The sequence below is a fragment of the Scyliorhinus torazame genome, chromosome 14 (assembly GCF_047496885.1).
Source record: "Scyliorhinus torazame isolate Kashiwa2021f chromosome 14, sScyTor2.1, whole genome shotgun sequence".
Taxonomy (NCBI): Eukaryota; Metazoa; Chordata; class Chondrichthyes; order Carcharhiniformes; family Scyliorhinidae; genus Scyliorhinus; species Scyliorhinus torazame.
Window position 1 is genome coordinate 165265120 of NC_092720.1, and position 27552 is coordinate 165292671.

Here is a 27552-nt window from a genome sequence, read left to right on the forward strand (position 1 = left end):
GAGCTGCCGAAACGTGCGACTTAGCTGGTCATTGCCGCACCCGGAAGTCTTGTAGACTATTTTTTGAACTACCCGGAGGTCGTACGCCTGCACGACATCACATCATCGGCGGTCATCCATGCCTGCAAGGAGACCTTTGCTCGTCACGGCATCCCACTCACTGTGATGTTGGACAAAGGCCCCTGCTTCGCGAGCCAGGAATGGTCCAACTTTGCCAGCAGGTACAACTTTGTGCATGTGACATCCAGTCCCCTGCACCCCCAATCCAATGGTAAAGCGGAAAAGGGGGTCCACATCGTCAAACGGCTCCTCTGCATGGCTGCCGATGCAGGATCCGACTTCTACCTCACCTTCCTGGCCTATCGTTCGGCCCCACTCTCCACGGGCCTGTCGCCAGCCCAGCTGCTCATGGGTCGCACCCTCAGGACCACGGTGCCGTCCATTCACGTCCCAGACCTCGACCACGTTCCGGTCCTTCAGCGGATGCCACAGTCTCGTGCACAACACAAGGCGGCGCATGGCGCTCGGGCGACTGGTCTCCCTGCTCTGGCGCCGGATGACAACGTCCGCATCCATCTTCCGGAGGGTGGCTGGTCTGCAACTGCTGTGGTTCTTCGGCAAGTATCTCCCCGCTCGTTCCTGGTTCGTCTGCCAGATGGTTCCATTCGCCGCCGTAATCGGCGTGCCCTTCGTCTCGTTCCACGCTCGCTACGTGATCCTCCACCGGTGCCACGCCCTCCTGTTGTCCCCAACCTGGACCATGTGGAGTGCATCATCTGGTTAGGACTAGCAAGAGTCAACAGTTAAAGCTGGTATTGAATTTACCCACAGTTCAAGTATGTTAATACAGTTAACCTTATAATAAAATAGAGTTGCACCACTTCCAGTGTCGGTGACCTGTTTGTGATCCAGAACACCCAACACATCAGAACCCACCATCTCTCTTCTTTGCCCCTCCCTCCTTTGCCCCTCTCTCCTTCACCCCCTCTCTCTTCTGATCCTCCCAATGCATGTGCTGATCCTACCACTGCATATTATCGCTGCCTTGGATGCTGTTGGGCTTCTTCTTCCGATCTGCTGTCAAACACATTCGAGGATGAAGAATGTTATTCCCACACTAGAAATCTCTGTCACACATTTACCCGGGGAACTGAGACAGCAGCTGCAATAAGTGAGGTTTTATTCAGATGGGACAATGACAAGTTTAAATCCCCACCTGAGCTGCTGCTCAAAGTCGCCTCCGTTTCCCCGGTCAGTTTCCCAAACTTCAGGAAACTCCTGTTCCTGCAGAAATATTTGGATTGTCTGTGAGAGACGTCAATCAGAGAGCCCACCCACTCTGCCCATTCTCTCCTCTTCCTCTACCACAGCTGCTTCACTTCCTGTAGGGACTCCAAACCAAGTCAGGAGATGGTGAGTGAAGGAGCAGAATTTAGAAGAATTACATTGCACAATATCCATACTAATGTTCAGGCAGTCTGACTATCCTGTGGGCAATCAGGTGTGGAAATGCCCCTTATGCTGTGTGAGAAGATCCAGCTCAGAGACCTGTTTACTCGGTGCTTTGTGCTGAGCTGTGTGATTGGCTGTGTGTTGGATATTGAGTGTTTATTGGAAGCATTTCCCTTCTGATTTACAGGCTGAGTTTTGTTGATGGTCATTACTGAATATAAGAAGGTGAGGTGTCATTATCTGGGAGGCGCAAAGACACATTTATTGAAATGTCTTTAAAGATTTTAACTGAAGGCCTCGGCCTTTCCCAGAATCCTGGGCTTGGATTTGATAGTTTTGTCTGATACTGTGCCTGAGAACTGAATTTGAAATATGCAGGCTGAGTGAGTGCAGTGCATCTGATTTTCCAGAGGAATAACAGACTGGTACTCATAGTGGAACAGTCTCCCACGGAGGTGTCAGCCCCTCCCAAGTTCTACGTGCTAGAGAGAGCAGGAAAAGGAGAATAGATCAGATGGGTGAGGTTGCTGGGTTGTGGGGATAGGGTGGAGGTGTTGACCTTGGGTAGGGTGCTCTTTCCAAGAGCCGGTGCAGACTCGATGGGCCGGGTGGCCTCCTTCTGCACTGTAAATTCTATGATCATCAATGATTAATCTAGGACAAAGGTTCGGCACAACATCGTGGGCCGAAGGGCCTGTTCTGTGCTGTATTTTTCTATGTTCAGTAAAGGAGGAGAGGGAGTTGGAGGAAATCATATTTCCTTTTTCTGTTTTACAGAAGGATTGCACCATACTACACCAGAGGATACAGAGAGGATAGACATTGCAGATAGATCCTGCCCATCACCCAAGGAACAACTGAACAACTGTGGGAAGGCATCCAGTCCCTTCACAACATTGCTCAACACAGAGATAGTTGGACAGTGAAACCATCATCTGGAAATTGGTCGGGTCAGGGAAGCTTTGACAGATCACCAGATCTGATACTGGTCAGTGGTGTGGAATCTTCCATCAGAATCAACGGTTTTGACGGTTCAGCTGTGGGCAATTGGTCAAGGTGAGGCTGGGAAGAAGTGTGAGTGGACTCCAATTGTGGTGAGAACTTCAATCATTCATTGAACCTTATAAACCACTGACTCATTCCTACAGGTGAGAGACTGTTCGAGTGTGATTCAGGACTCCACAAGCTCCTAGTTTGCAAGGTGGATCTAAAATAGAATCGAGTCTGCACCAACCCTTGGAAAGATCACCCTACCGAAGCCCACACCTCCACCATAACCCAGTAACATTTGTGTTAGAGGGGCAGCCACATGGCAGGGAAACCATTCAATTGTGAGGTGTGTGACCAAACCTTCACACGGTCATCAACGCTCATGGAACACCGACGCATTCACACAGGGGAGAAGCCATTCACGTGTGAGGTGTGTGAGAAATCATTCTCGCAAACATCAGTCTTCCGCTCACATCAGTTCATTCACACTGGGGAGAAACCATTCACTTGCAGTGTGTGTGACAAAGCCTTCGTAAATTTATCAAACCTCTTGCGCCATCAGTCAGTCCACACAGGGGAGAAACCCTTCAAATGTGAGGTTTGTAATAAAGCTTTTGCAACATCTACGAGGCTCTTGAGACACCAGAGCGTTCACAGAGGGGAGAAACCCTTCAAATGTGATGTTTGTGAGATGTATTTCACACAATATTCCCATCTCCTGTGTCACCAGAGGATTCACACAGGGGAGAAACGTTTTAAGTGTCAAGTGTGTGACCGAGCCTTCACACAGTCATCGACTCTCATGCAACACCAACGCATTCACACAGGGGAAAAACCATTCAAATGTGAGGTATGTGGCAAATCATTCTCTGATACATCCACCCGCCGTGCACACCAACGCATTCATACGGGAGAGAAACCATTCACATGCAATGTGTGCAATAAATCATTCTCGCAGTTGGCAAACCTCCGTGCACATGGACGTATTCACACAGGGGAGAAACCGTTCACATGCAAAGTATGCAACAAATCATTTTCACGGTCATCGACCCTCCATGAACATGAACGCATTCACACAGGTGAGAAACCGTTCACATGTGAGCTGTGTAGCAAAGCCTTCAGACGCTTATCAATGCTCCTGGTCCATCAACGGATCCACACAGGGGAATAACGCTTCAAGTGTGAAATTTCCAATGAAGTCCTCTTGAGACCTTTGCACCTCCTGGGCACCAGTGGATCCATATGGAGAGAAACCATTCAGGTGTGAGATGTGTGACAAGGTGATTACACAGTCCGTTTACCTCCTGATCTCTCACCACACTCACACAGGGGAGAAACCCTATCGGTGTGAGATCTGTAATGAAGTCTTCACACCATTGTTAAACTTCCTCGAACATCAGTGAACCCACACGGACCTCAAACGCGTCTAGTGTGACGTGTCAGTATTGTTACACCCGCTTCTCCTCTCGCCAAACATTGACATCTCCACATGGACATGGAGCCGGCTGACCTGCTTCCCTTACACTGAGAGTTGTCTGTGTTGTTTACCCTCCAGTGCTCACACAGGGGAGCTGTCCTTCCAAAACATTGTCTGTCTCAGCAGTGTCTGTCTCCAACCTCTCCCACCATCAGTCCAATTGTTTCAAGAAGGTCAATTTAACCTTTGACCAGATTGTCAAACATCACCAAAAGACAACATCAATATGAATAGAAGCTGCTGTATAAACTCAGCATCCTTTCAGTGCAGCATCAGGTACAAGTCACTCAGTGACTCACTCAGATCAAGAAGACAATCAGATACTCAGTGGTTAGAAAGGTTTCAGCTTCTGATCTACCAGCACAAGCACCCGGGGGAGGAGCCATTCCTGGTGTAGTAATGGAGGGACTTCAATTAGCCTCAGTATCTCTGATCAATGGAGGGGGAGAATCAGCCAGGAATCCTGTTCCTCATCAGTGAGCCCAGCTGGGAAGTCAGGGGGAGGGCTGGATGTGTCTTGGCTGTGACAGTCTCCAGTGTCTCTCAACATCCACTATCTGGGTCCACAAGTAGAATTCATAGAATCCCTACAGCCAATTGAGTTTGCACCGACCCTCCAAAGTAGCACCCTGCACCCTTCCCATACCGGCCTCCCCGAACAGGCGCCGGAATGTGGTGACTAGGGCTTTTCACAGTAACTTCATTGAAGCCTACTTGTGACAATCAGCGATTATTATTATTCCCTAGATCAAGTCCCGCGCCCATCCCCGTAACCTGTCCTTTACATCCCTGGAAACTAAGGGACAATTTAGCATGGCCAATCCACCTAGCCTGCACATCTTTGGGCTGTGGGAAGAACCGAAGGAAACCCACGCAGACGTGGAGAAAGTGCAAACCACACAGACAAGTCACCCAAGGCTGGAATTGTGATGCAGCAGTGCTGCCCACTGTGCCACCATGCTGAATGGCCACTTGAACAGAGCACTAGAGGACAATCAATGTCCACAGTCCGTACTGCAGGTCAGTACCTTGAGGATTGGAGGGAATGTGAGATAGGAAAGAGGATATTAACCCTTCACCAACAACTTGCATTTCTACATCACCTTTAACATAGTAAAACATCCCAAGGTGTTTCGGACAGACATTATCACAGAAGAATTAACACCAAGACAAAGAAAGATATGAGATGGGGATGTTACCGAGTCTCTGGGACAATTTCCTCAGCCACAGGAAGGTGATTCAGGAGAATGTGACAGGACAAGAGGAAAAACCTCAATTGTTTCCACAGTATGATTTATCGCCCTTGTGGATTTATCTTTGGGTGTCAGCCTTGAGCTGTTGGAAATTCTGCGTCCTTGAGTTATGACCTTGGGTTGTTCTGTCAGGGAATGAAGGTGGATCATTTTTGTCCCAGGAGACCACATAATTACCTCGCAGGGGCAGAGACACATGTATTGAAACGTTTTTTAATGCCTTCCCAATAGAGTTTATCTGAAGATCTCGACCTTTCCAAAAAGCCTGAGCTGGGATTTGATTGTTTTCCCCAGTGCTGTGTCTGAGAGCTGAATTTGGGATGTGCAGTCTGAGTGAGTGCAGTGTATCTAATATCCCAGTAAAACCAGAACCCTTCACTCAGCTAAGGGCGGCACAGTGGTTAGCACTGCTGCCTCACAGCGCCATTGACCCGGGTTCAATTCCGGCCTTGGGTGACAGTCTGTGTGGAGTTTGCACACTCTCACTGTGTCTGCGTGGGTTTCCTCCAGGTGCTCCAGTTTCCCCCCACAGTGCAGAGATGTGTAGGTTAGGTGGCCTTGCTACAATGCCCCTCAGAGTCCAAAAGGATAGGTGGGGTTACTGAGTTCTGGGATGGGGTAGATAGGGTGCACTATCGGAGGGTCGGTGCAGACTCTAAAAGAAAGAACAAAGAGTACACAGGAACAGGCACATCGGCCCTCCAATACTGTGCCGACCATGATGCCCTAACTTAAAAAAATTCTGCCCTACTCGGTCCGTATCCCTCTACTTCCTCCCTATTCATGTACCCATCCAGATGCCTCTTAAATGTTGCGAATGTGCCTGCTTCCACCACATTCTCAGGCAGCGCTTTCCAGGATCCCAACACTGCATGAGAAAACGTAGCCCACATCTCCCTTAAACTTTCCCCCCTCTCACCTTGAACCTGTGTCCCCTTGTAATTGACACTTGTACTCTTGGAAAAAGCCTCTGACTATCCACCGTGCCTCTCATAATTTTATAGACCTCTATCAGGTCTCCCCTCAGCCTCCATCTTTCTAGCGAAGGAAATCCCAGTTGATTCAACTCTCCTCCTCGCCAACACCCTCAAGACCAGGCAACATCCTGGTGAACCTTCTTTGCACTCTCTCCAAAGCTTCCACGTCTTTCTGATGATGTGGTGAGAAGAAGTGCACACAATATTCTAAATGTGGTCTAACCAAGGTTTTATATAGCTGCAACTTGATTTCCCAACTCCTGTACTCAATGCCCCGGCTGATGAAGGTAAGCATGCCATATGCCTTCTTAATCCCTTAGCCACCTGTGTTGCCGCTTTTAGGGAACTGTGGACCTGCACGCCCCGATCCCGCTGTACGTTAATGTTCCTAAGGCTTCTGCCATTTCCAGTATAATTCATAACTAGATTTGATCCTCCAAAATGCATCACCTCGCATTTGTCCTCGCCCAAGTCTCCAATCTATCTATATCCTGTTTTCTCCTCTGACAATCCTTGGCACTAACAGCAACTCTGCCAATCTTCGTGTCATCTGGAAACTTACTAATCAGACCACCCACATTTTCCTCCAGATCATTTATATATATTACAAGTAACAGATGTCCCAGCACTTATGCCTACGGAACAGAATTAGCTACAGATCTCCATTCTGAAAAACACCCTTCCAAAGCTACTCTCTGTCTTCTATAACCAAGCCAGTTCTGTATCCATCTAGCCAACCCACCCCGAATCCCATGTGATTTTAGTTTTTGTAACTTACTAAAGTCCATATAAACTACATTCACAGTCCTGCCCTCATTAATTTTCTTTGTCACCTCTTCAAAAAACACAATCAAGTTGGTGAGACATGACCTTCCCCGTACAAAGCCATGATGCCTGTCACTAACAGGTCCATTTTTCTCCAAATGTGCATAGATCCTGTCCCTCAGAATCTTTTCCAAAAACTTCCCCACCACTGATGTCAGGCACACCGGCCTGTAATTTACTGGATTATCCCTGCTTCCTTTCTTAAACAAAGGCACAACATTGGCTATTCTCCGGTCCTTTGAAACCTCGGGCGGGATTCTCCTTTCCGGGGACTAAGTCCCCATGCTGGCGGAAAAACTGGCGCGAACCACTCCGGTGTCAACAGTCCCCGAAAGTGTGGAATTCTCGGGGGCTAGGTGGATGCCGGATGGGTTGGCGCCACACCAGCTGGTGCCGAAGGGACTGCGCGAGTTAGCGCATGCACTGAAGGGCCGGCGTGATCTCGCGCATGAGCTGAACCACCGGCGTGGTTCTGCACATGCGCAGACTGGCCGGCGTATTCTGGCGCATGCACAAAGGGTTGTCTTCCCCGCATCAGGCATGGCGGAGCCCTACAGGGCCCGGCATCGAAGAATAGAGTGCCCCCACGACCCGTCCGCAGATCGGTGGGCCCCGATCGCGGGCCAGGGCACCGTGCCCCCCCCCCCCGGGGTTGGGCCTCCCCGAGGACCGCCCCAGCCGACTTACCTGCCAAGTCCCGTCATGTGGGACCATGTCTAATCCACGCCGGCGGGACTGACCAGAAACGGACGGCCGCTCGGCCCATCGGGGCCCGGAGAATTGCCGGGGGGGGGCGCTGCCAATGGCTCCTGACCGGCGTGGTGTGAACCCCGCCCCCGCCTGAAAACTGGCGCCGGAGAATACGGCAGCCGGCCCCGGGGCGGGATTCGCGCCACCACCCCGGGGATCATCTGTGGTCAAAGAGGATGTGAAGATATCTGTTAAGACATCAGCTATTTCTCCCCTTGCCTCCTGCAGTAACCTGGCATAGATCCCATCTGACCCCGGGGACTTGTCTACCTTAATGCAATTTAGGATACTCAACACTTCCTCCTTTGATATATTGAAGTTCTCAAGAGTGTTCCCTGACCTCAACATCTGTCATGTCCTTCTCCCTGGTGAATACTGATCCAAAGTACTCAATAAAGATTTTACCCACTTCCTGTGATTCCACGCATAACTTCCCTCCATTGTCCTTGAGTGGGCCTACTCTTTCTCTTGCTATGCTCTTGCACTTAATATATGCATAAAAGGCCTTGGGATTCTGCTTGACCATGTTTGCTAATTCCATGTTTAAATTCCTTCCTACTTTAACTGTATTCCTCAAGGGCTTCGTCAGTTTCTAGATGCCTAGACCTATCGGATGCTGCCTTGTTTGTTTTGACTAAGCTTACAATTTCCCTTGTCATCCATGGTTCCAATCCTGCCATTTCTATCCTCCATTTTTTGGGGAATATGCCTGTCCTGCTCTTCAATCGACTGGCCTTTAAAAGCCTCCCACATGTCACATGTGGACTTGCCCTCAAATAGCCGCTCTCAATCCACATTCCCCAGTTCCTGTCTAATTTGGATGTAATTAGCCCTCACCCATTTAAGTACCCTCACCCGCGGGCCACTCTTGTCCTTTTCCTGACTACCCAAAATCTTATGGAATCTTTTTTACATTCTGCCTCACTATCTTTTCATTGAAACATAGAAAATAGGAGCAGGAGGAGGCCATTCGGCCCTTCGAGCCTGCTCCACCATTCATTATGATCATGGCTGATCATCCAACTGAATAGCTTGATTCAGCCTTCCCCCGATATCCTTTGATCCATTTCGCCCCCAAGTGCTTTATCTAATTGCTTCTTGAAAGCATGTGTTTTGGCCTCAACTACTTTCTGTGGTAGTGAATTCCACAGGCACACCACTCTGGGTGAAGAAATTGTTCCTCCTCTCTGTCCTAAAGAGTGTACCCCGTAGTCTCAGACTGTAACTCCTGGTTCTGGATACCCCCACCGTGGGGAACGTCCTTCCTGCATCTGCCCTGTCTTCTGGTAGAATTTTTTAGATTTCTATGAAATGCCCCCCTCATTCTTACTCCAGTAAATACAATCCGAACTGAATCAATCTCTCCTCATATGTCTGTCCTGCCATCCCAGGAATCAGTCTGGTAAACCTCTAGAACAAGATTGCCAATGATTACATTACACAGAACGCAGTCTAGGATGGCCTGTTCGCTAGTTGGTTCCTCAATTGGTCCAGAAAATAATCCCATACACACTACAGGAATTCCTCCTCTATGGTTGCCCTCATGGTGCCTGGGAAGATGGTGCCTGGGCGGAGGAAATAAAGTTAGCGCTCCAGGACATTATCCAGTGTCCCTGTTGGAAACGGGGTGTGTGACAGTCAAACAAGGAAAGAAAAAGGACTTGTATCTGATCCCGCCCCCATACAGGGAAATAGTAGACTGACACTCACTATGGAACAGTCTCTAACTCAGGAGTCAGCCCCTTCGGCAAAGGAGGAGAGGGAGTTGGAGGAAATCATGTTTCCTTTTCCTGTTTTACAGAACTACACCAGAAATTACAGATAGGATTGACACTGCAGATTAATTCTGAGCATCCTGCATAACTGAGAATGCATCCAGTTCTTTCACAGCATTGCTCAACACAGAAAGTTGGGCAGTGAAACCATCATCTGGAAATCAGTGGGGGAGCTTTGACTTAGCATCAGATCTGAAACTGGTCAGTGGTGTGGAACCTTCCATCAGAACCAACCTTTCCGAAGGTTTGGCTGTGGGTGATTGGTCAGGGTGAGGCTGGGAAGAAGTGTGTGGTGAGAGCTTTAATTATTCGTCAAGCCTCGTGGACCACTGACTCAATCCTACAGGTGAAAGTTTGGTGTAAACTGAAATTGTGTAGTTTGCTTTTTAATCCATCTTCTGCATAGATTAATAACTCACAATAAATTCACTTTTTTAACTTCTCCAAACTATCTGACTTGGCAGTGTGATATTTTCCTATTCATTGAAACTCAGGCCCTTACAGTAAGAGTCCTGTATACAATACATTGGCCAATGTCACTGTGGCTGGTATACATTCTCCCTCAATGGGTTTCGAATTTCCAGTTCACAGGAAGCAGAATATTTCTCGAACAAATAAATACTTGCATTTTTATATCAACTTTCATGAATTCAGGACATCCAAAAACACTTTGGAGACAACAAACTGTGTTTTCAAGTGTAGTCATTGTTGTAATGTCGGAAATATGACAGCCAATTAGTGCATAGCAAGCTCCCACAAACAGCAAGGTAATAATGACCAGATAATCTGTTTTTGTGATGTTGATTGCTGGATCCATTTTGACCAGGACATCGAGATAACGCCCCTGCTATTATACAACATAGTGTCATGGGGTCTTTTACATTCACCTGATAGGGCAGGCAGGGCCTTTTTTAAATGATCTGAAAGATGGTACCTCTGACAGTGCAGCGCTCTCTCACTGGAGTGTCAGCCTCAGTGCTCAAGTCCCTGGAGTGAGACTTGAACGCAAGCTTTCTGACTCCAAGACGAGAGTGCTAACTAAGCCACAGCTGACAATAATTTGTTACCAAAAGAGAAAATGCTGGAAAATCTCAGCAGGTCTGGCAGCATCTGTAAGGAGAGAAAAGAGCTAACGTTTCAAGTCCAGATGACCCTTTGTCAAAGCTTGTAATAATTAGTAATATTTCTGTTGATTTAGATTCAGTTTCCAAGGGGTTAAGTCTCAGGGCTGTGTACAGAATGCTTTCCCTCTGTAAACTGGCAGCCTAAAACGTTAATTTGATTAAAGTGGTAACTAGTTGGAGCTGCATGTGTCAGTGTTGTCTTTGTGTCTGGGTTCCTGAAGCTGTGAAAGGTGGTAAAGTCCCTGGTATCAGCTGGAATGGACATTTTAAGGGATTGTCTTCAATCAGTGCTGCTGATTAGCCATTCTGCATTCATTCACTCATGAAAATTCTATTGTTCAGGCACAGTTCTTACAGTCTGTCGGGAATAAAACTCGAGGAATTAACTACTCTTTCCAAGAAAGCTGAGAGATATTTTTCGTGAGGTTTTTGAGCTTGGTTTCAAATCTCTCTGTAAAGTCTTAGTCAAACGACCGTTCAGAAGCGATGACTGAGAAAAGTTTGATTTATTCTCCTTAGTGTTTACACCTCCTACTCCCCGAAGGATCTCCCAGGTCCGGACCGGGGTATTTATGTCCCAGCAGTCCTAGGAAAAAGGGGGTAGCCCCCCCCCCCCCCCTCATCTGAATAAATCGTACTCCGGTGAGGCCACAGGGACTCTGAGGGTGCAGATCCCTGGGCATCCTGTAGGGATATAACACCCTCCACAAAGCTCAGCGTTGGTTTTAGGGAGGTTTTTGAGGTTATTTTCTAATATCTCCATGGGCTCTCCTCTCCCTATCTCTGTAATCTCTCCCACCCTTCTGGAGTGTCAGCCTGGGTTTTTTGTGCTCAAGTCCTGGAGTGGGGACTTGAACCCCACTCCAGGACTTACAACCTTCTGACTCAGAGAGAAGGTAGTAAGTTCATGTCCAGCTCCAAATTTGTTATTCCACGAACATGGATTGAAGTTGTCAGGGCCACGAATAATTCCTCAGACTCTGGGTTCCCTGAACAAACCTACCCATCATTTATTGAAACACAAACATGTAAAATGAGTGAAGGAATTAAACTGTGAATATTTACACACTGCATTGATCATGAAGCCTGCCTGCAATGTATCTGTAGAACTGCAGGTAGATAAGGTTGTAAAGAAGGCATATGGAATGCTCTCTTTCATTGACAGAGGTATAGAATACAAAAGTAGGGATATAACTGTATAAGACACTAGTGAAGCCACAAGTGGAGTATTGTGCGCAGTTCTGATCACCACATGACAGAAAGGATGTAATTGCTCTGAAAGAGAGTGTAGAGAAGATTTACTGGAATGTTAAGTGTTGGAGAATTGCAAGTATGAGGAGAGACTAGAGAGTATGGGGGAACCAAAGAGAATACTGGAAAATCTCAGCAGGTCTGGCAGCATCTGTAGGGAGAGAAAAGAGCTAACGTTTTGAATCCAGATGACTCTTTGTCAAAGCTATGATACAGAGGAAGTGGGAAATATTTATACTGTAGAGTGAGAATGAAAGATGAGTCATAGCCTCAGAAACCCAAGGAAATGGGGTGCTGATAGCCACAGAAACCACAGGGACAGAGTTCAAATGGCAGTCCCCAGAGAGAACAAAAGGTGTGAAAGGCCAAACAGCAGAGAAACTAACATCAGAGGGTAAACTGTGACATGTAGATGTGGGGGAAGGGGAAGCAAAGGGGACAACGGGTAAGGAAAGGTGGATAAGATGGGGGGGGGGGGGTAAATATATATAAAGAAAGACGAGAGAAAGAAATGGTAAAAGACAGTTAAAATGAAATAGGATGAAAACAAAGGAGTATGGGGTCGTTTTCTTTGGAACAGAGAAGGCTGAGGGGTGACGCGATTGAGCTGTACAAAATTGTCGGGGTAGAAATAGAATAGACTGGAGGAACCCGTTTCCCTTGGCTGAGAGTTCAACAACCAGAGGTCATAGGTTCAAGTTAAGTGGCAGAAGGATTAGAGGAGACATGAGGGAAAACCTTTTTACGCAGAAGGTGGTGGGTGTCAGGAATTTGCTGGATGAGTTGGTGGTGGAGGCAGAGACCCTAAACTCTTTTTTCAAAGTAAGAAGTTTTGCAACACCAGGTTAAAGTCCAACAGGTTTGATTCGATGTCACTAGCTTTCGGAGCGCTGCTCCTTAGGTGAATGAAGAGGTATGTTCCAGAAACATATATATAGACAGATTCAAAGATGCCAGACAATGCTTGGAATGCGAGCATTAGCAGGTGATTAAATCTTTACAGATCCAGAGGTGGGGTAACCCCAGGTTAAAGATGTGTGAATTGTATCAAGCCAGGACAGTTGGTAGGATTTCCCAGGCCAGATGGTGGGGGATGAATGTAATGCGACATGAATCCCAGGTCCCGGTTGAGGCTGCACTCATGTGTGCGGAACTTGGCTATAAGCTTCTGCTCGGTGATTCTGCGTTGTCGCGCGTCCTGAAGGCCGCCTTGGAGAACGCTTACCCGGAGATCAGAGGCTGAATGCCCTTGACTGCTGAAGTGTTCCCCGACTGGAAGGGAACATTCCTGCCTGGTGATTGTCGCACGATGTCCGTTCATTCGTTGTCTGCATGGTCTCGCCATTTTTCAAATACTTGGATCTGCATGTTAAGTGCTGTAAGCCGCAGGGCTACGAGCCGTGTGCAGGAAAATGGGATTAGAAAGGGCACCCGGGTGTATTTAGATTGGCATGGACATGATGGGCCGAATGGCACCCTTCTGTGTTGTATCATTTTTATGGTACCACCGTAAATAAAATTGCTTCAATTGATCACAATTTTTAAAAAAAATTGCTTTAATTCTTCCATGTCCTCTCCCCTCCCTTTCTCTGGAATCTCTTCCACCCCTCAGTACTGCAGTGGAGTGTCAGCCAGGATTTCTTGTGCTCAAGTCCTGGAGCGGGACTTGAACACACAGCCTTCTGAGTCAGAGAACAAGGTCGTGGGTGCAAATCCAACTCTAGATGAATTATTCCACGAACATGGATTAAAGTTGTTGTCAGGGCCACACGAATAATTCCTTTGACTCCGGACCCCCTGGACAAACCACACCCACCATTTATTGAAACACAAGCATGTAAAATGAGTGACGATATTAGCCTGTAGATGTTTGCACATTGCACTGATCATGAAGCCAATCAGATCACAATGTACCATCCTTAAATAAAACTGCTTTATTTATTTTTTTAAAGGTTTCTTTAGTGAAACCCCTTGACAAATATGCAACAACCACCTACACACAGGTTGGTCTTGAGTTTACATTTGTGTCAGTTTTGTTAGCATAATCCGGCTGTAATTGATTGTATCAGGAAATTTAAATCTAAGTTCATTGTCAATTGAACTTTTGTAATTTTTAACATTGGTTTATTAAACATCACCCAGGAAGCTGGCACCAACCACAGAAATGACCATGGCTCCAGATGGGAATAATGAGAGTGGTGAGTTTCTGCCGACTGTGCCTGTTTGAAGTGGCTCTTCAAATTACACTCAGGGGTTTTGGGTGGTCAGGCACCAACTACCTGAGGCTGAAACATTTGGGAAGAGGGAATTAGCCCGGGATATTGCGGGAGGAGTGAATGGACCGGGACATCCCAGGAGAGGTGAATTGATCGGGGGGTCCCAGGAGAGGCAAATTAATCGGGGGGGAGCAGGGGGGCGTCCCAGGAGAGGAGAGTGGACCGGGAATCCCAGGAAAGGAAAAAGGAGTGAGACATCCCTGGAGAGGTGCAGAGATAATGGATGCATTGGTTATGATATTTTCAAATTCTCTGGACTCTGGAAATGTCCCGGTGGATTGGAAACACACTTATTCAAAAAGAGAGAGGCAAAAAGTCGGAAACTATAGACTGGTTAGCTTGATCCCGGTGGTGGGGAAGTTGCTGGAATCAGTCATTAGGGAGGAGATGAACATTTGGAAAGACAAAACTCAATCGCCATTGTCAGCATGGTTTTATGAAGGGAAAGTCATGCTTGACAAACTTGCTTGAGTTCTTTGAGGATGTAATCAGCAAGGTGGATAATGGGGAACCTGTGGGTGTGGTATATCTAGATTTCCAGAAGGTGTTTGGCATGGTGCCACATAAAAGACTAACCCAGAAGATGAGATTACAGAGGATTAGGATAGAGTCGTCGATTGAATTGAGTATCGGCTGACTGACAGAAAGCAAAGAGTTGGGATAAATGGGTCCCTCTCTGGCTGGCGAACTGTAACCTAGCGGGAGGCTGCAGAGGTCAGTCTTCAGACCGCAACTGTTTACAATCTATAAAAATGATCTACAAGCAGGGACAGAGTGTAAGATTTGTGGATGATACTGAAATAGGTGGGAAAGCAGGCAGTGAAGAGGAGATAAAGAGTTTACAAATGGATATAGATAGGCGAGGAGAATGGGCCAAAATCTGCAGATTGAGTTTAATGTGGATAAGTGTGACGTTATCAATTTTGGCCGAATAAATAGAAAGGTAAATTATTATCTAAATGGAAAGCAGATTCAAAATGCGTCTGGGTGTCTTTGTTCGTGAATCGCAGAAAGTCGATTTGCATGTACACCATGTAATAAAAAGGGCAAATGGAATTTTAGCTTTTATCGCAAAAGCACTGGAGTAGAGAAGTGTTGTTACAATTGTATCGATGGTGAGACCACATCGGGAGTACTGTGTCCAGTTTTGGTCTCCTTATTTTAGGAAGGTTGTGGTGACATTGGAGGCAGTTCAGAGGAGGTTCGCCAGATTAATTCCATGAAGGAAAGGGTTGACGGAGGAGGATATATTTAACAATTTGAGCTTATACTCGCTGGAGTTTAGAAGAATAAGAGAGGATCTGATTGAGGTATATAAAATACTAAGAGGGATTGATAAAGTAAATGTAGACCAAATGTTCCCCCTTTTGGGGCAATTTAAGCCAAGAGGCCACAGATATGGGTTGAGAGGCCGTAGATTTAAAACTGAGATGAGTAGGAACGCCTTCGTGCAGAAGAACGTTCTTTGGGGAACTCGCTGCCCAATAGTGCAATGGAATCTGAGTCATTAAATGATTTCAAGAAGGGGATATATATGTTCCTGATATTAAAAAACAGGTTAAAGGGATATGGGAAACAGGCAGGGAACTGGATTTGAGACCAGGAAGAGATCAGCCATGATCTGATTAAATGGCGGAGCAGGCTCGATTGCTGAATTGCCTACTTCTGTTCCCAATACCTATGTACATATTAGGGCGTCCCAGGAGAGGAGAGTGGATCAGGAATCCCAGGAAAGGAAAATGGAGCGGGACATCCCAGAAGGGGAAAATGAACTGGGACATCCCAGGAGAGAAAAATGGACCGGGGCATCCTGTGAGAATAACCCACAGGGCTGAATGAGTCTCAGAAATTGTAGCTAAGGGAACCTGAACATCCACAGAAGGTGTCCCCTGGACAGGGCAGGGCTGTAACATATCAAATCCTGGGGAATCTACTCACAATGAACCCTAGCACAGTACCTGAGTCACCATGTCACTCTGAGGGATAGAGAAGCTCCCTATTTACAGGGCCAATCTCCCTTCGCCAAAACACTCACTCCTGTCTCTCTTCCATGTCTCTCTCCTGTACATACACTGACACCACTACTGTACGCCATCTCTGTGGGTGCTGTGGGTCTTCCTCTTCTGATCTGCTGTCAAACAAAGCCAAGGCGACAAATCCCACACTGATGTCAGCTTGAAATCCTTTGAGGATGAAGAATCATGGGCCGGTTTCTCCGTCCCGCCGCTCCAGATTTCTGGTTCAGCATGCCGTTGGGATGCTCCGTTTCGCTGGCTGGTCAATGGGGTTTCCCATTGTGGGGCAGCCCCGCGTGGTCAGGAAACCCCTAGGCTACCGGCAAAACGGAGCATCCCGACGGCGGAGAATTCAGCCCGCTATTCCCACACTAGAAATTGTAGTGATCTCTGTGTGTGCATGTACACAACGGGTTAATGTGTAATCAGCAGCACCACATGATCACTAGAGGACTGGACCAACAGGGGTATAAAAAGCAACCACATTGTGTCTCCCTCAGTCTCTCGGGTGCACTGCGACCAGGACAATGTCAGAATAGTTCAGATGGCTAGTGGAGTTACGTATAGTTATTGTAGTTAGATCTTGCTAACCTTATCACTAGTAGCAAAGTTAAAGTAAATAATTCATGCACTTGTTGTTATAGTTACACAATAAACCTTTGTTGTTACTGGACGAGTTTGAGTCTTCATCGAGATTCAGAAGACCTCACCATCAACCAAGGATTGAGTAGCACCAGTTACCTACCACACAGGTAACAAAACCAAAATCTGTGTCAAACGTTTACCCGGGGAACTGAGAAGCAGCTGCATTAAGTGAGGTTTTATTCAGATGGGACAATGACAAGTTTAAATCCCCACCTGATCTGCTGCTCAAAGTCGCCTCAGTTTCCCTGATCAGTTTCCCAAACTTCAGGAAACTCCTGTTACTGCAGAAATATTTGGATTGGCTGTGAGAGACGTCAATCAGAGAGCCCACCCACTCTGCCCATTCTCTCCTCTTCCTCTACCACAGCTGCTTCACTTCCTGGAGGGACTCCAAACCAAGTCAGGAGATGGTGAGTGAAGGAGCAGAATTTAGAAGAATTACATTGCACAATATCTACACTAATGTTCAGGCAGTCTGACTATCCTGTGGGGTATCATGTGTGCAAATGTCCCTTATGATGTGTGAGAAGATCCAGCTCAGAGACCTGTTTACTCGGTGCTTTGTGCTGAGCTGTTCGATTGGCTGTGTGTTGGATATTGTGTGTTTATTGGAAGCATTTCCCTTCTGATTTACAGGCTGAGTTTTGTTGATGGGTCATTGCTGAATATGGGAAGGTCAGGTTATTATCTGGGAGAGTCAGAGACACATTTATTCAAATGTCTTCTTTAAAGATTTTACCTGAAGGCCTTGGTTTTCCCAAAAGCATCGGCTTGGATTTGATAGTTTTGCCCAGTGCTGTGTGAGAGCTGAATTTGGGGTGTGCAGTCTGAGTGAGTGCAGTGTATCTAATTTCCCAGGATAATCCAGAACATTTCAGTCAGCTACGCTGAAGCAATATTTTCCTTCGCTTCCAGCATTTCCTGCCCAGTGAGTTTTCTTCAAATAGTTTTGGAAAACAAATTTCAAAATCTCCATTGAATTAGCAATTTTCATGTGTGTTTTTTTTTATATTGAACACATGCTTGGAGGGTAAAGCTGGTGTTTTCCTGCTCAACACGAGCTCACAGTGAATTCATAGATCATAGAATTTACAGTGCAGAAGGAGGCCATTCGGCGCATCGAGTCTGCACCAGCTCTTGGAAAGAGCACCCCACCCAAGCCCACACCTCCAACCTATCCCATAACCCAGTAACCCCACCCAACACTAAGTGCAATTTTGTACACTAAGGGCAATTTAGCGTGGCCAATCCACCTAATCTGCACATCTGTGGACTGTGGGAGGAAACCGGAGCACCCGGAGGAAACCCATGCACACACGGGGAGAACGTGCAGACTCCGCACAGATAGTGACCCAAGCCGGGAATTGAACCTGGGACCCTGGAGATGTGAAGCAATTGTGCTAACCACAATGCTACCGTGCTGCCCATTGAATTGATAGCCCATTTTACACTCCTCCTGACTGTCTTTTCCATTGCTCTCACAATGTCCGGGAAGATGGGGGTCTGGGCAGAGGAAATAAAGTAGCCATGTTGTCTGTTCCTGGTCACTATCCAGTGTCCCTGTTGGAAACCAGGTGTGTGACAGTCAAGTGAGGAAAAAGAAAGGACTTGCATCTGATCCCCACACATGAGACTAACAGAGTGGCACTCATTGTGGAACAGTCTCTAACTGAGGAGTCACCCCCTTCAGCAAAGGAGGAGAGGGAGTTGGGGAAATCATGTTTCCTTTTCCTGTTTTACAGAAGGATTGCATCGTACTACACCAGAGAATACAGAGAGGATAGACACCACCGAAAGATCCTGACCATCACCGAAGACAGAACTGTACAACTGTGGGAAGACATCCAGACCCTTCACAGCATTGCTCAACACACAGGAGGTTGGGCAGTGAAGCCATCATCTGGAAATCAGTCGGGTCATGGGAGCTTTGACATATCATCAGATCTGAGACTGGTCAATGGTGTTGAAGGTTTGGCTGTGGGTCATTCGTCAGGGTGAGGCTGGGATGAAGTGTGATTGGGCTCCAAGTGTGGTGAGGGCTTCAATCATTCATTGCGTCTCATGGAGCACTGATCCATTCCTATAGGTGGTAGGATCTCAAGTGTGAGGTGTGTGTTAGGGATACCACAGGCTCATAGGATGTCCTTACGGTGCATTTGTTACAACTGCTGTTAACACAAGCGCAGCCACATGGAAGAGAAACGATTCAGGTGTGATGTTTGTGATAAAGGTTTTGCGACGTCTACCACACTCCTGCGGCACCAGATGATTCACACAGGTGATAAACCATTCAAATGTGAGGTGTGTGACAAGTCCTTCTCAGCATCATCGACTCTCAATCGACATCAACTTGTTCACACAGGTGAGAAGCCCTTCACATGTGATGTGTGTGAGAAATCCTTCTCAGCATCATCGAACCTCCGTCAACACCAGCTCGTTCACACAGGTGAGAAACCCTTCACGTGTGATGTGTGTGAGAAATCCTTCTCAGCATCATCGACCCTCCGTCAACACCAGCTCGTTCACACAGGTGAGAGACCCTTCACATGTGAGGTGTGTGACAAATCATTCATTTGGTCATCAAGCCTCAGACAACATCAACGCCTTCACACAGAGCAACAAGAGAAACCCTTCAGGTGTGATGTCTGTGAGATGACTTTCACCCGAAATTCACATCTTCTATTACACCAGAGGATTCACACAGGGGAGAAACCCTTTGTCTGTGAGGTGTGTGACAAATCGTTTTCACAGTTAGGCGCCCTCCGTAAACACCAACGCACTCACACAGGGGAGAAACCATTTACATGCGAGGTTTGTGACAAATCATTCTCGCAGTTGGCCAACCTCCGTAAACACAAACGTATTCACACAGGAGAGAAGCCATTCCCATGTGAGGTGTGTGACAAATCATTCTCGCAATTATCGAGCCTCCAGAGACATCAACGCACTCACACAGTGGAGAAACCCTTACCATGCAAGGTATGTGACAATTTATTCTTGGAATCACTGGCTTCTTGCAAACATTCATATGTACCGTGTGTGACAAATCATTTGCTGAGTCACCTTCCCTCTGCGCACAGCAACACATTCACACAGGAGACAAACTATTCACGTGTGACATGTGCGACAAATCATTCTCATGGTCATCAGACCTCCCCAGACACCAGTGCATGCACACTGCGGGTCACCTGCTTCCCTTACACAGAGTTGTCTGTGTTGTTTACCCTCCAGTGCACGCACAGGGGAGCTGTCCTTCCAAAGCATTGTCTGTCTCAGCAGTGCCCGTCTCCAACCTCCCTCGCCATCAGTCCAATCATTTCAGCAAGGTCAATTTAACCATTAGCCAGATCGCCAAACATCACCAAAAGAAGATATCAATCTGTACAGAAACTGTTGCTTATGCACAAGTTTCTCCATGATGGACAAGAGGACAATATTTGATTATTAAATATACATGTTAATTTTTGATAGTTTTTGAGTTGAAAATACAGAAAGATCACAAGAGTATCTTGTTAATTCTACGCGGTTTTGTAAAATGCAATTGTTTTGGAGATGGTTCTAACTTTGTCATAAGATGGATCTCTAATCAGAAGTTCCCCTGGACGCAGCACTCAGAAAATGTGTCACAAGACAGCACAGCAAAGTCTGGATCGTAATTTCTTTTTCATTTCTTCCTTCAGGTGAAGCAATCCTTCAGGTGCAAGGTGTGTGACCAATCATTCTCAAAGTCATCAACGCTCCGTGTACACCAACGAGTTCACACAGGAGAGAAACCTTTCAGCTGTGAGGTGTGTGACAAATCATTCTCGGTGTTATCAAACCTCCACAGACACCAACGCATTCACACAGGGGAGACTCCGTTCATGTATGAGGTGTGTGACAAATAAATCTCATGGTCATCCAAGAGAGTCCAGCAAAGTCTGCACCATGATTCATTTTCCATTTTCTTTTCTTTTAGGTAAAGCTGGCCCATAACACTCAGGAGCACTCGTTGACTGGAGGGCGGGTTCCGTGCATCAAGGAGCAGACTGGACAGGAGGAGTTCACGAGGAAGCTGTTTGGCCTTTCCAACCCCACGATAACCAATGGTGGATCAGATATGGTGATGAGCAAAGGTGATGTCAGCAGCTGAGTGTTTAAACCATCAGGAGGAGAATTAATTTATGTGACAAAAGATAATAATTGTGAATTTCTTCCTCTGACAGATACACAGGTGTCCATGGACACATCAAATGGTGATGAAGGAGAGTCGGCATCAGCGGCCGAGATTCCTGAAAGGGCTGATGAGGAAGGGACGGAGGTGAATACTTCACAGCAATGTGGCATGGCAGCTGCAGAGGAGGAGGGAGAGGAGTGTCAGGAGGGTAAGCTGTCTGATTTGGAAGGTAGTGTTGGTGAGTTCAAGTTAAATATTGTGGCTTGTGTGAAGGAGGAGGCCTGTGATGCTCTCGTTGCTGTGGTGGAGGGAGGGTGCTCAGAACCTTCCAGAGCTGAGGAACCTGTGGCTTTAGGAGCAGAAGCTCCGCCATCTCCACGAGCACATGGACAACATCAGGCCCATGCTGCTGGTGAAGAAAAAGAAGATCTGAAGCCTCTTGAGTGTTTAAATCAGGAACAGGTTCAAAGTACGGAGAGTTATCAGGCCACTTCTAACTTGCTTCAGCAAACTTTGACTGAATTTAAGATGGATGTTAGCCAGAATCTGCAAAGAAACAATGAAATTCTTCAGCATCATCTACAAAGAAACAATGAGATTCTTCAGCAGCATCTACAAAGAAACAATGATATTCTTCAGCAGCAGAATGAGATTCTTTGTCAGCTGCTGCGAAGAAGTAATGAAACTTTAAATGAAATGAGGCAGATTCTGTCTCAGATTGTAGTGCCTACACTCTAGCCAGCAGCAGCCTACTGTAGGGTCAACTGCTGAACATGCCTCTGGTTCACGAGTGGTCATGTCATGGGAATGGGAGACACACAGAAGGAATTAGGGACCCAAGAGCGACACGGTGGTGCAGTGTTTAGCACTGCTGCCTCATGGGGCCAAGACCTGGGTTCGATCCTGGTCCCGGGTCACTGTCCGTGTGGAGTTTGCACATTCTCCCCATGTCTGTATGGGTCTGACCCCCACAACCCAAAATTGTGCAGGGTAGTTGGATTGGCCACGCTAAATTGCCCCTTAATTGGAAAAATAAAGAATTGGGCATTTAATATTAATTTTTAAAAAAGACCCTCCCTCCAGCACGGCCACCTCTGCCTCATTCTCCACCCTTCTGTTTCATTATGAGGGATATTTTTCCCTCTGGATTTTTGCCATACCGAGAGCCTCTCCATTGTGAGGAAAATGGCAGAAAAGGGTTGCATCTGAAATCCTGCTCCCTGATCACAGCACCTCCCATTTTCCTGGGATCAAGAATGGTCTGGATTGAGAATTGCACATTTCACAAAGGCAACTACATAGAAATCAGCAGCTGGCTCCACTCGTGTGTGATAGGAAACCAAAGATAGTTTTAAGGGATTTATATTTGTACGGGTAAATATTGGAATGTACATATTGTCAACCTGAAGTACTGAACTATCAAAGGGATCTTTCTGACTCAATGACCAAAGGCACGGATTTTAAAATGATGTTTGGTGATGCTACACAAGTAGTAGTAGTTGGTGGAAAGGAAAGTGAACAATTTGCAAAAGACCAATCAAAATCTACTGGGAACTGGACGGAGATAATTCAGAAATTGTGAAAAAAAGTTGAAGGATTGGAATGAATGATGAAACTTCAGAGAGAGGAAGTGATTTGACATCGCTCATGGAATTGTAAAGAACCCGTTTGAAATGGGACTGGGAGAAACAAAAAGATCACAAGTTCAAAAATCAAACAAAGCCAAGAGTATGATGTTATCATGAGTGAACATAAGCATTGCAATAAAAATCTTGAAACAGCTAAAAGATTTTGATAAGAGAAGAAAGGAGATGTTAATGCACAACTGCATGGTAGACTTAAATGAAACATTCTTTTCTAATGTGAAAAGTGGAAATCAGAAGAAAAAGAAACACTAGACTTGAGTATTATGTTACCATGTGCAGAGTCTGATAATGTTGTGAAAGTTATCGTCTTTATTTTGGCTAGATCATTGTAATTATATATTATGACATGTAAATGTGTGAACTGAGGAAACTACGTGTGTGATATAATAAGTTATGTGGTTAAATATTTGTGATGTTAAGTTTGGGTAAAGTGGATCTAACACCAGTGTAATTTATTTATTTCAAAGGGGGAGATGTTAGGAAACCAAAGATAGTCTTAAGGGATTTATATTTGTATGAGTAAACATTAGAAATAAGGTCTAGTTTTAGCTGGGTTTAACTTAATATGTTTGTGCCAGGAAAGGGGCCTATAGTTAAATTTCATGCTGGACAAAGGTGTTGGTTTTTGTGGCGGTTAGTTTCAGTTGGGATTCTATTGTGTTTATATAGAGCAACAGCGTGAAGAATAAATATCATAGATTATCATAGAATTTACAGTGCAGAAGGATGCCATTCGGCCCATTGAGTCTGCATCGGCTCTTGGAAAGAGCACCCTACCCAAGGTCAACACCTCCACCCTATCCCATAACCCAGTAACCCCACCCAATACTAAGGGCAATTTTGGACACTAAGGGCAATTTATCACAGCCAATCCACCGAACCTGCACATCTTTGGACTGTGGGAGGAAACCGGAGCACCCGGAGGAAACCCACGCACACACGGGGAGAATGTGCAGACTCCGCACAGACAGTGACCCAAGCCGGAATCGAACCTGGGACCCTGGAGCTGTGAAGCAATTGTGCTATCCACAATGCTACCGTGCTGCCCTATATAGTTGCTTAGCAACTAGTGGGCCGTGCAGAGAGCGAGGGGGGGCTTTCTTTGTTCTTTAGTTTTAACTGGAAGCCAGAGGCAGTTGGCGACAGGCAGCACAAGAGAGAACATTTCTCTCAGCCTTGCGATTATTTAAAAAAAAACATATAATGGAGTAATGGTTAAGACAGCCAGTGCCAGAAATCTAAAAAGGAAATGCGAAATGAAGAAAAGTTTCCACGAGGTCTGAAGTTAAAGCAACAAAGAGGAACGGGGAGCAGAACAGGATACTGTTCATTTCAAGTCACAGAACTGAGAAGAAATTGGTTGGTGAGAATGCCAGAGAAAAGTAATCCTAAAATTTGGAATATCTTACTACCATCTGGGAAATAAATTTTGAAGTATTTGGGAAGAAAGTATTGGCTGTAAATCAGAATTTGTCTAATAGTGGAAGGCTGTCAAGGCAAAGAAATCCTAAAGCGATTGGTACAAAATCCTGGAATGGACTAACCGATAAAAGTGGAGAGGAGGCTTTGTGGAAAAGAATCATTTGTAAAATCTGGACTAGCTTCTGAAATGCAAACTGCTGAGTCAAAGTGTTACTGCAAGAGAAGATTTTAAAACGTATTTTGGGAGTGGAGTTTGGAAACTCTCATATGACAATCATCTGGGGGATTCTGAAGAGAAATTCACAGACACTAACTGTGTGTTACCACAGGCACTGCTGCCTCACAGCACCGAGGACCCGGGTTCAATCCCGGCCCAGATCACTGTCCATGAGGAATTTGCACCCCCCATGTCTGCACGAGTCTCACCCCCACAACCCAAAAAAGATGTGGTGTGCGGGGTAGGTGGATTGGCCGCGCTAAATTGTTCCTTGGGTCCCCAGAAATCTTTGTAGCACCTATGCTGTCCATTGGGAAAAGTAAGATGTCCTTTGAGATTACTAAAAGTAGGCAATGAATGTGTGGAAACTGCATAAACCCATTGGAACAGAGAGCTCATTGAAACTCAAAAACAATTGCCAAAGCTGTCTGAATGATTTGTCATAGGGATCTGTCAAGTTCAAAAGGCATTTAAAACTCCTTTCTTTCATTTTTGGAAGAAACTATTTGGAGTATTAAAATGATTGCCTTCCACCCAGACCCCCTCCTCGCCCAGCGTCCTCCTCACTCATTCCAGGATCACTCGACTCGACTCCCAGACTAGTCTGCCATTCTGGAACAAATATCCAAATTACCAGGTCCTTTCTCCAGGGTTGGGTTTGCTCCAGTCAAACAGCTCAGCACAAAGCACCGAGTAAACAGGTCTCTGAGCTGGATCTTCTCACACAGCATAAGGGACATTTTCACACCTGATTTCCCACAGGATAGTCAGACTGCCTGAACATTAGTGTGGATATTATTGGTTGAAATTCAGAGGAACCTTCATCTATCAGTCACTGAATATTCATTCCTGAACACGTGTGGACATTACAGGGTGCCATCTCTAAAACTGCTCCATCGCTGACAAACATTTGACAGAGATTTATATTGTGCAAATAGCATTTCTCATCTTAAGAGGCTTTCAAATGGACAACTTTGTGTGGGATGTTTATCCTCAGATGATTTTGACAGCGGATCCGAAGAGAATTATCCACAGCATCCAAGGCAACAATGACATGCAGTGATTGGATCAGCACATGTAGAGGAGAGGAAGACAGGAACAAGAGGGAGATAGATGGGGAGAGGGGCACAGCAGAGAGGGATAGAGAACTAGAGCCAGTGTTTGGGCATTGACTCGAGGTGTGAGGTGGGGGTCATTGTGTCGATGTGCCCGTGTGACAGCCCTGTTCTGTCTATGAAGTCTCAACTTCCCTTGGCTCCAATTTCAGAGACTCAAGATTCACGCGATCCATTCCCCTGTCCTGGGACACTCGCACTCTCAGTTTACAGGAGTAAAGCATTCTGTATACAGCCTTGGGACTTAACCCCTTAAAGTATTTCTGTTCTGTTACTTTAAAGTTATTGTCACTCGTGACTTGGTCAGCACTCTTGTCTCCGAGTCCGAGGCTTGTGGATTCAAGTCACACATTACAACACTCATACACTTCAAAAATCTTGTCATTGGCTGTGAAGTGCTCTCTGATAGCTTGAATTTGTGAAAGTTGATACATAAATGCAAGTCTTTCTTTCTAAGGGAAATTGTATGCTTCCTGTGAAGTGGAAATTATGAACCCATTGATGGCAAAAGTATGGGCGCATTGCAGCACTACCAGTGCCATCTTGTTGGCTGGGATAAGTGTGTGTGGGGAGTGTAATATGTATGTGCAGCTGCAGCTTGTCAGCCTCCTGAGTGTCAATTACGGACCAGGCGAATCCCGCACCGTTTTTCATTGGAATCGATTGTGTTCCACGCGGCACCGGTGCTAGCCCTTTAATAGTAGCGGAAGCATTCCAGGTGTGGTGCCAGTTTTTCTGTCGTGAAAGGCCTTGAATTCTGCGTTGGCATGGAGAATCTCGTCCCAGGTCTTTTACACTGGATAGAATTATAGAATTTACAGTGCAGGAGGCCATTCAGCCCATCGAGTCTGTACCGGCCCTTTGCAAGAGCACCCTACTTAAGCCCACGCCACGACCCTATTCTCCATAACCCAGTAAAACCACCTAACCTTTTTGGACACTAAAGGCAATTTATCATGGTCAATCCACTTAACCTGCACATCTAACCTGCCAGCACATCCCAGTTCTTGAAGTCTCCCTTCATCTGCTCCACCAACCAAATCAAATTAAACTTGTGCAGCTAGCCCAACCCTGCGTCACCTGAATGCCCAGGTATCTATAACGCACCGCCACTACCTTAAACGGCACCTCCCCTAACCTCTCCTGCCCTATGGTCTCAATCGGGAACACCTCGCTCTTTCCCATATTCAACTTGTATCAGAAGAAGAGGCCAAAGTCCTCCAAAATCCCCATAATGCCCCCAATGGGTCCAAAATATATAACAAGTTGTCCCCGTACGGCGAAACCCTGTGCTCGATACCCCTTGCACAATCCCTTTCCAATCCCTCGACTCCCTAAGGGCCATTGCCAATGGCTCGATTGGCCCTTCGCAATTGCCTCACTGCCTTCCCATGGACACTAATCTGAACTCCACCTGGAGCCTTTACCTCTCCCTCAGCAACCCCACCTCCGGGGCTTCCGAATTCCTCCTGTCCACCCTCAGAATCTCTTCCACCAGCCTTGCCATCTCTGCTCACTCTGCCTTCTCCCTTTGCGCCTGAATTGAAATAAACTTAGCCCAAACCACTGCCTTGAGTGCCTCCCACAGCATGGTGGCCGTAACCTTCCCCCGTGTCATTGAGCTCCACATAACCCCAGATGGCGGCCCTCACCCGCTTGCATACCTCCTCATCCACCAACAATCTCATATCCAGCCTCCACTGCGGGCGCTAATCCCCCCGGTCCACTCGCAAATCCACCCAGTGTGGCGCGTGGTCAGATACCACAATCGCCGAGTACTCCGGGTCGACCAACCCCATCATCAACACCTTATCCACCACAAAAAGTCAATCCGGGAGTACACCTGCACATGGGAGAAATATGAAAATTCCTTCGCCCTCTGCCTCCCACACCTGCATGGCTCTACCCCCCTCTTCCCCCCCCCCCCCCCCCCCATACACTCCATAAACCCCTTTAGGTCCCTTGCCACAGCTAACACCTTCCCTGTCCTTGGGATCAACTGGTCCAAGCTTGGCCCGATGACCGTACTATATCCCCCCCCCAACGATCAACCGGTGTGTGTCCAGGTCTGGAATCCTCCCCAGCACCCGCCTCGTAAAATCTACATCATCCCAATTAGGGGCATAAACGTTTACCAGAACCACCGGCATCCCCTCCAGCTTCCCAGTCACCATCCCGAACCTCAC

General features: G+C 46.6%; 2 protein-coding genes across 2 annotated transcripts in view; both read left to right on the forward strand.

Moving 5' to 3' along the window:
* Positions 1-1164: 1164 nt before the first annotated feature.
* LOC140390159 (uncharacterized) lies at positions 1165-25828 on the forward strand. The gene is made up of 6 exons (XM_072475102.1): positions 1165-1413; positions 2230-3546; positions 19021-19789; positions 20491-20682; positions 20769-20925; positions 21016-25828. Exons 2-6 carry the CDS (start codon positions 2762-2764, stop codon positions 21702-21704), a joined length of 2592 nt encoding a protein of 863 aa, XP_072331203.1. The 5' UTR covers positions 1165-1413; positions 2230-2761; the 3' UTR covers positions 21705-25828.
* Positions 17195-27552, forward strand: part of LOC140390149 (uncharacterized) — a 43331-nt gene continuing 32973 nt past the window's right edge. The window contains exon 1 of the mRNA XM_072475087.1: positions 17195-17220. The gene's annotated coding sequence lies outside the window, so the exon portion shown is untranslated. The remainder of the gene's footprint in view (positions 17221-27552) is intronic.

What these genes read in the sequence shown, in the direction of transcription:
- LOC140390159 (XM_072475102.1), top strand. Translation starts at nt 2,762, where the DNA reads ATGGCAGGGAAACCATTCAATTGTGAGGTGTGTGACCAAACCTTCACA. An exon ending in AAACCGTTCACATGTGAGCT is followed by an intron (nt 3,547 to 19,020) that starts GTGTAGCAAAGC and finishes GAAACGATTCAG; the next exon opens with GTGTGATGTTTGTGATAAAG. An exon ending in AGATATGGTGATGAGCAAAG is followed by an intron (nt 20,926 to 21,015) that starts GTGATGTCAGCA and finishes TTCCTCTGACAG; the next exon opens with ATACACAGGTGTCCATGGAC.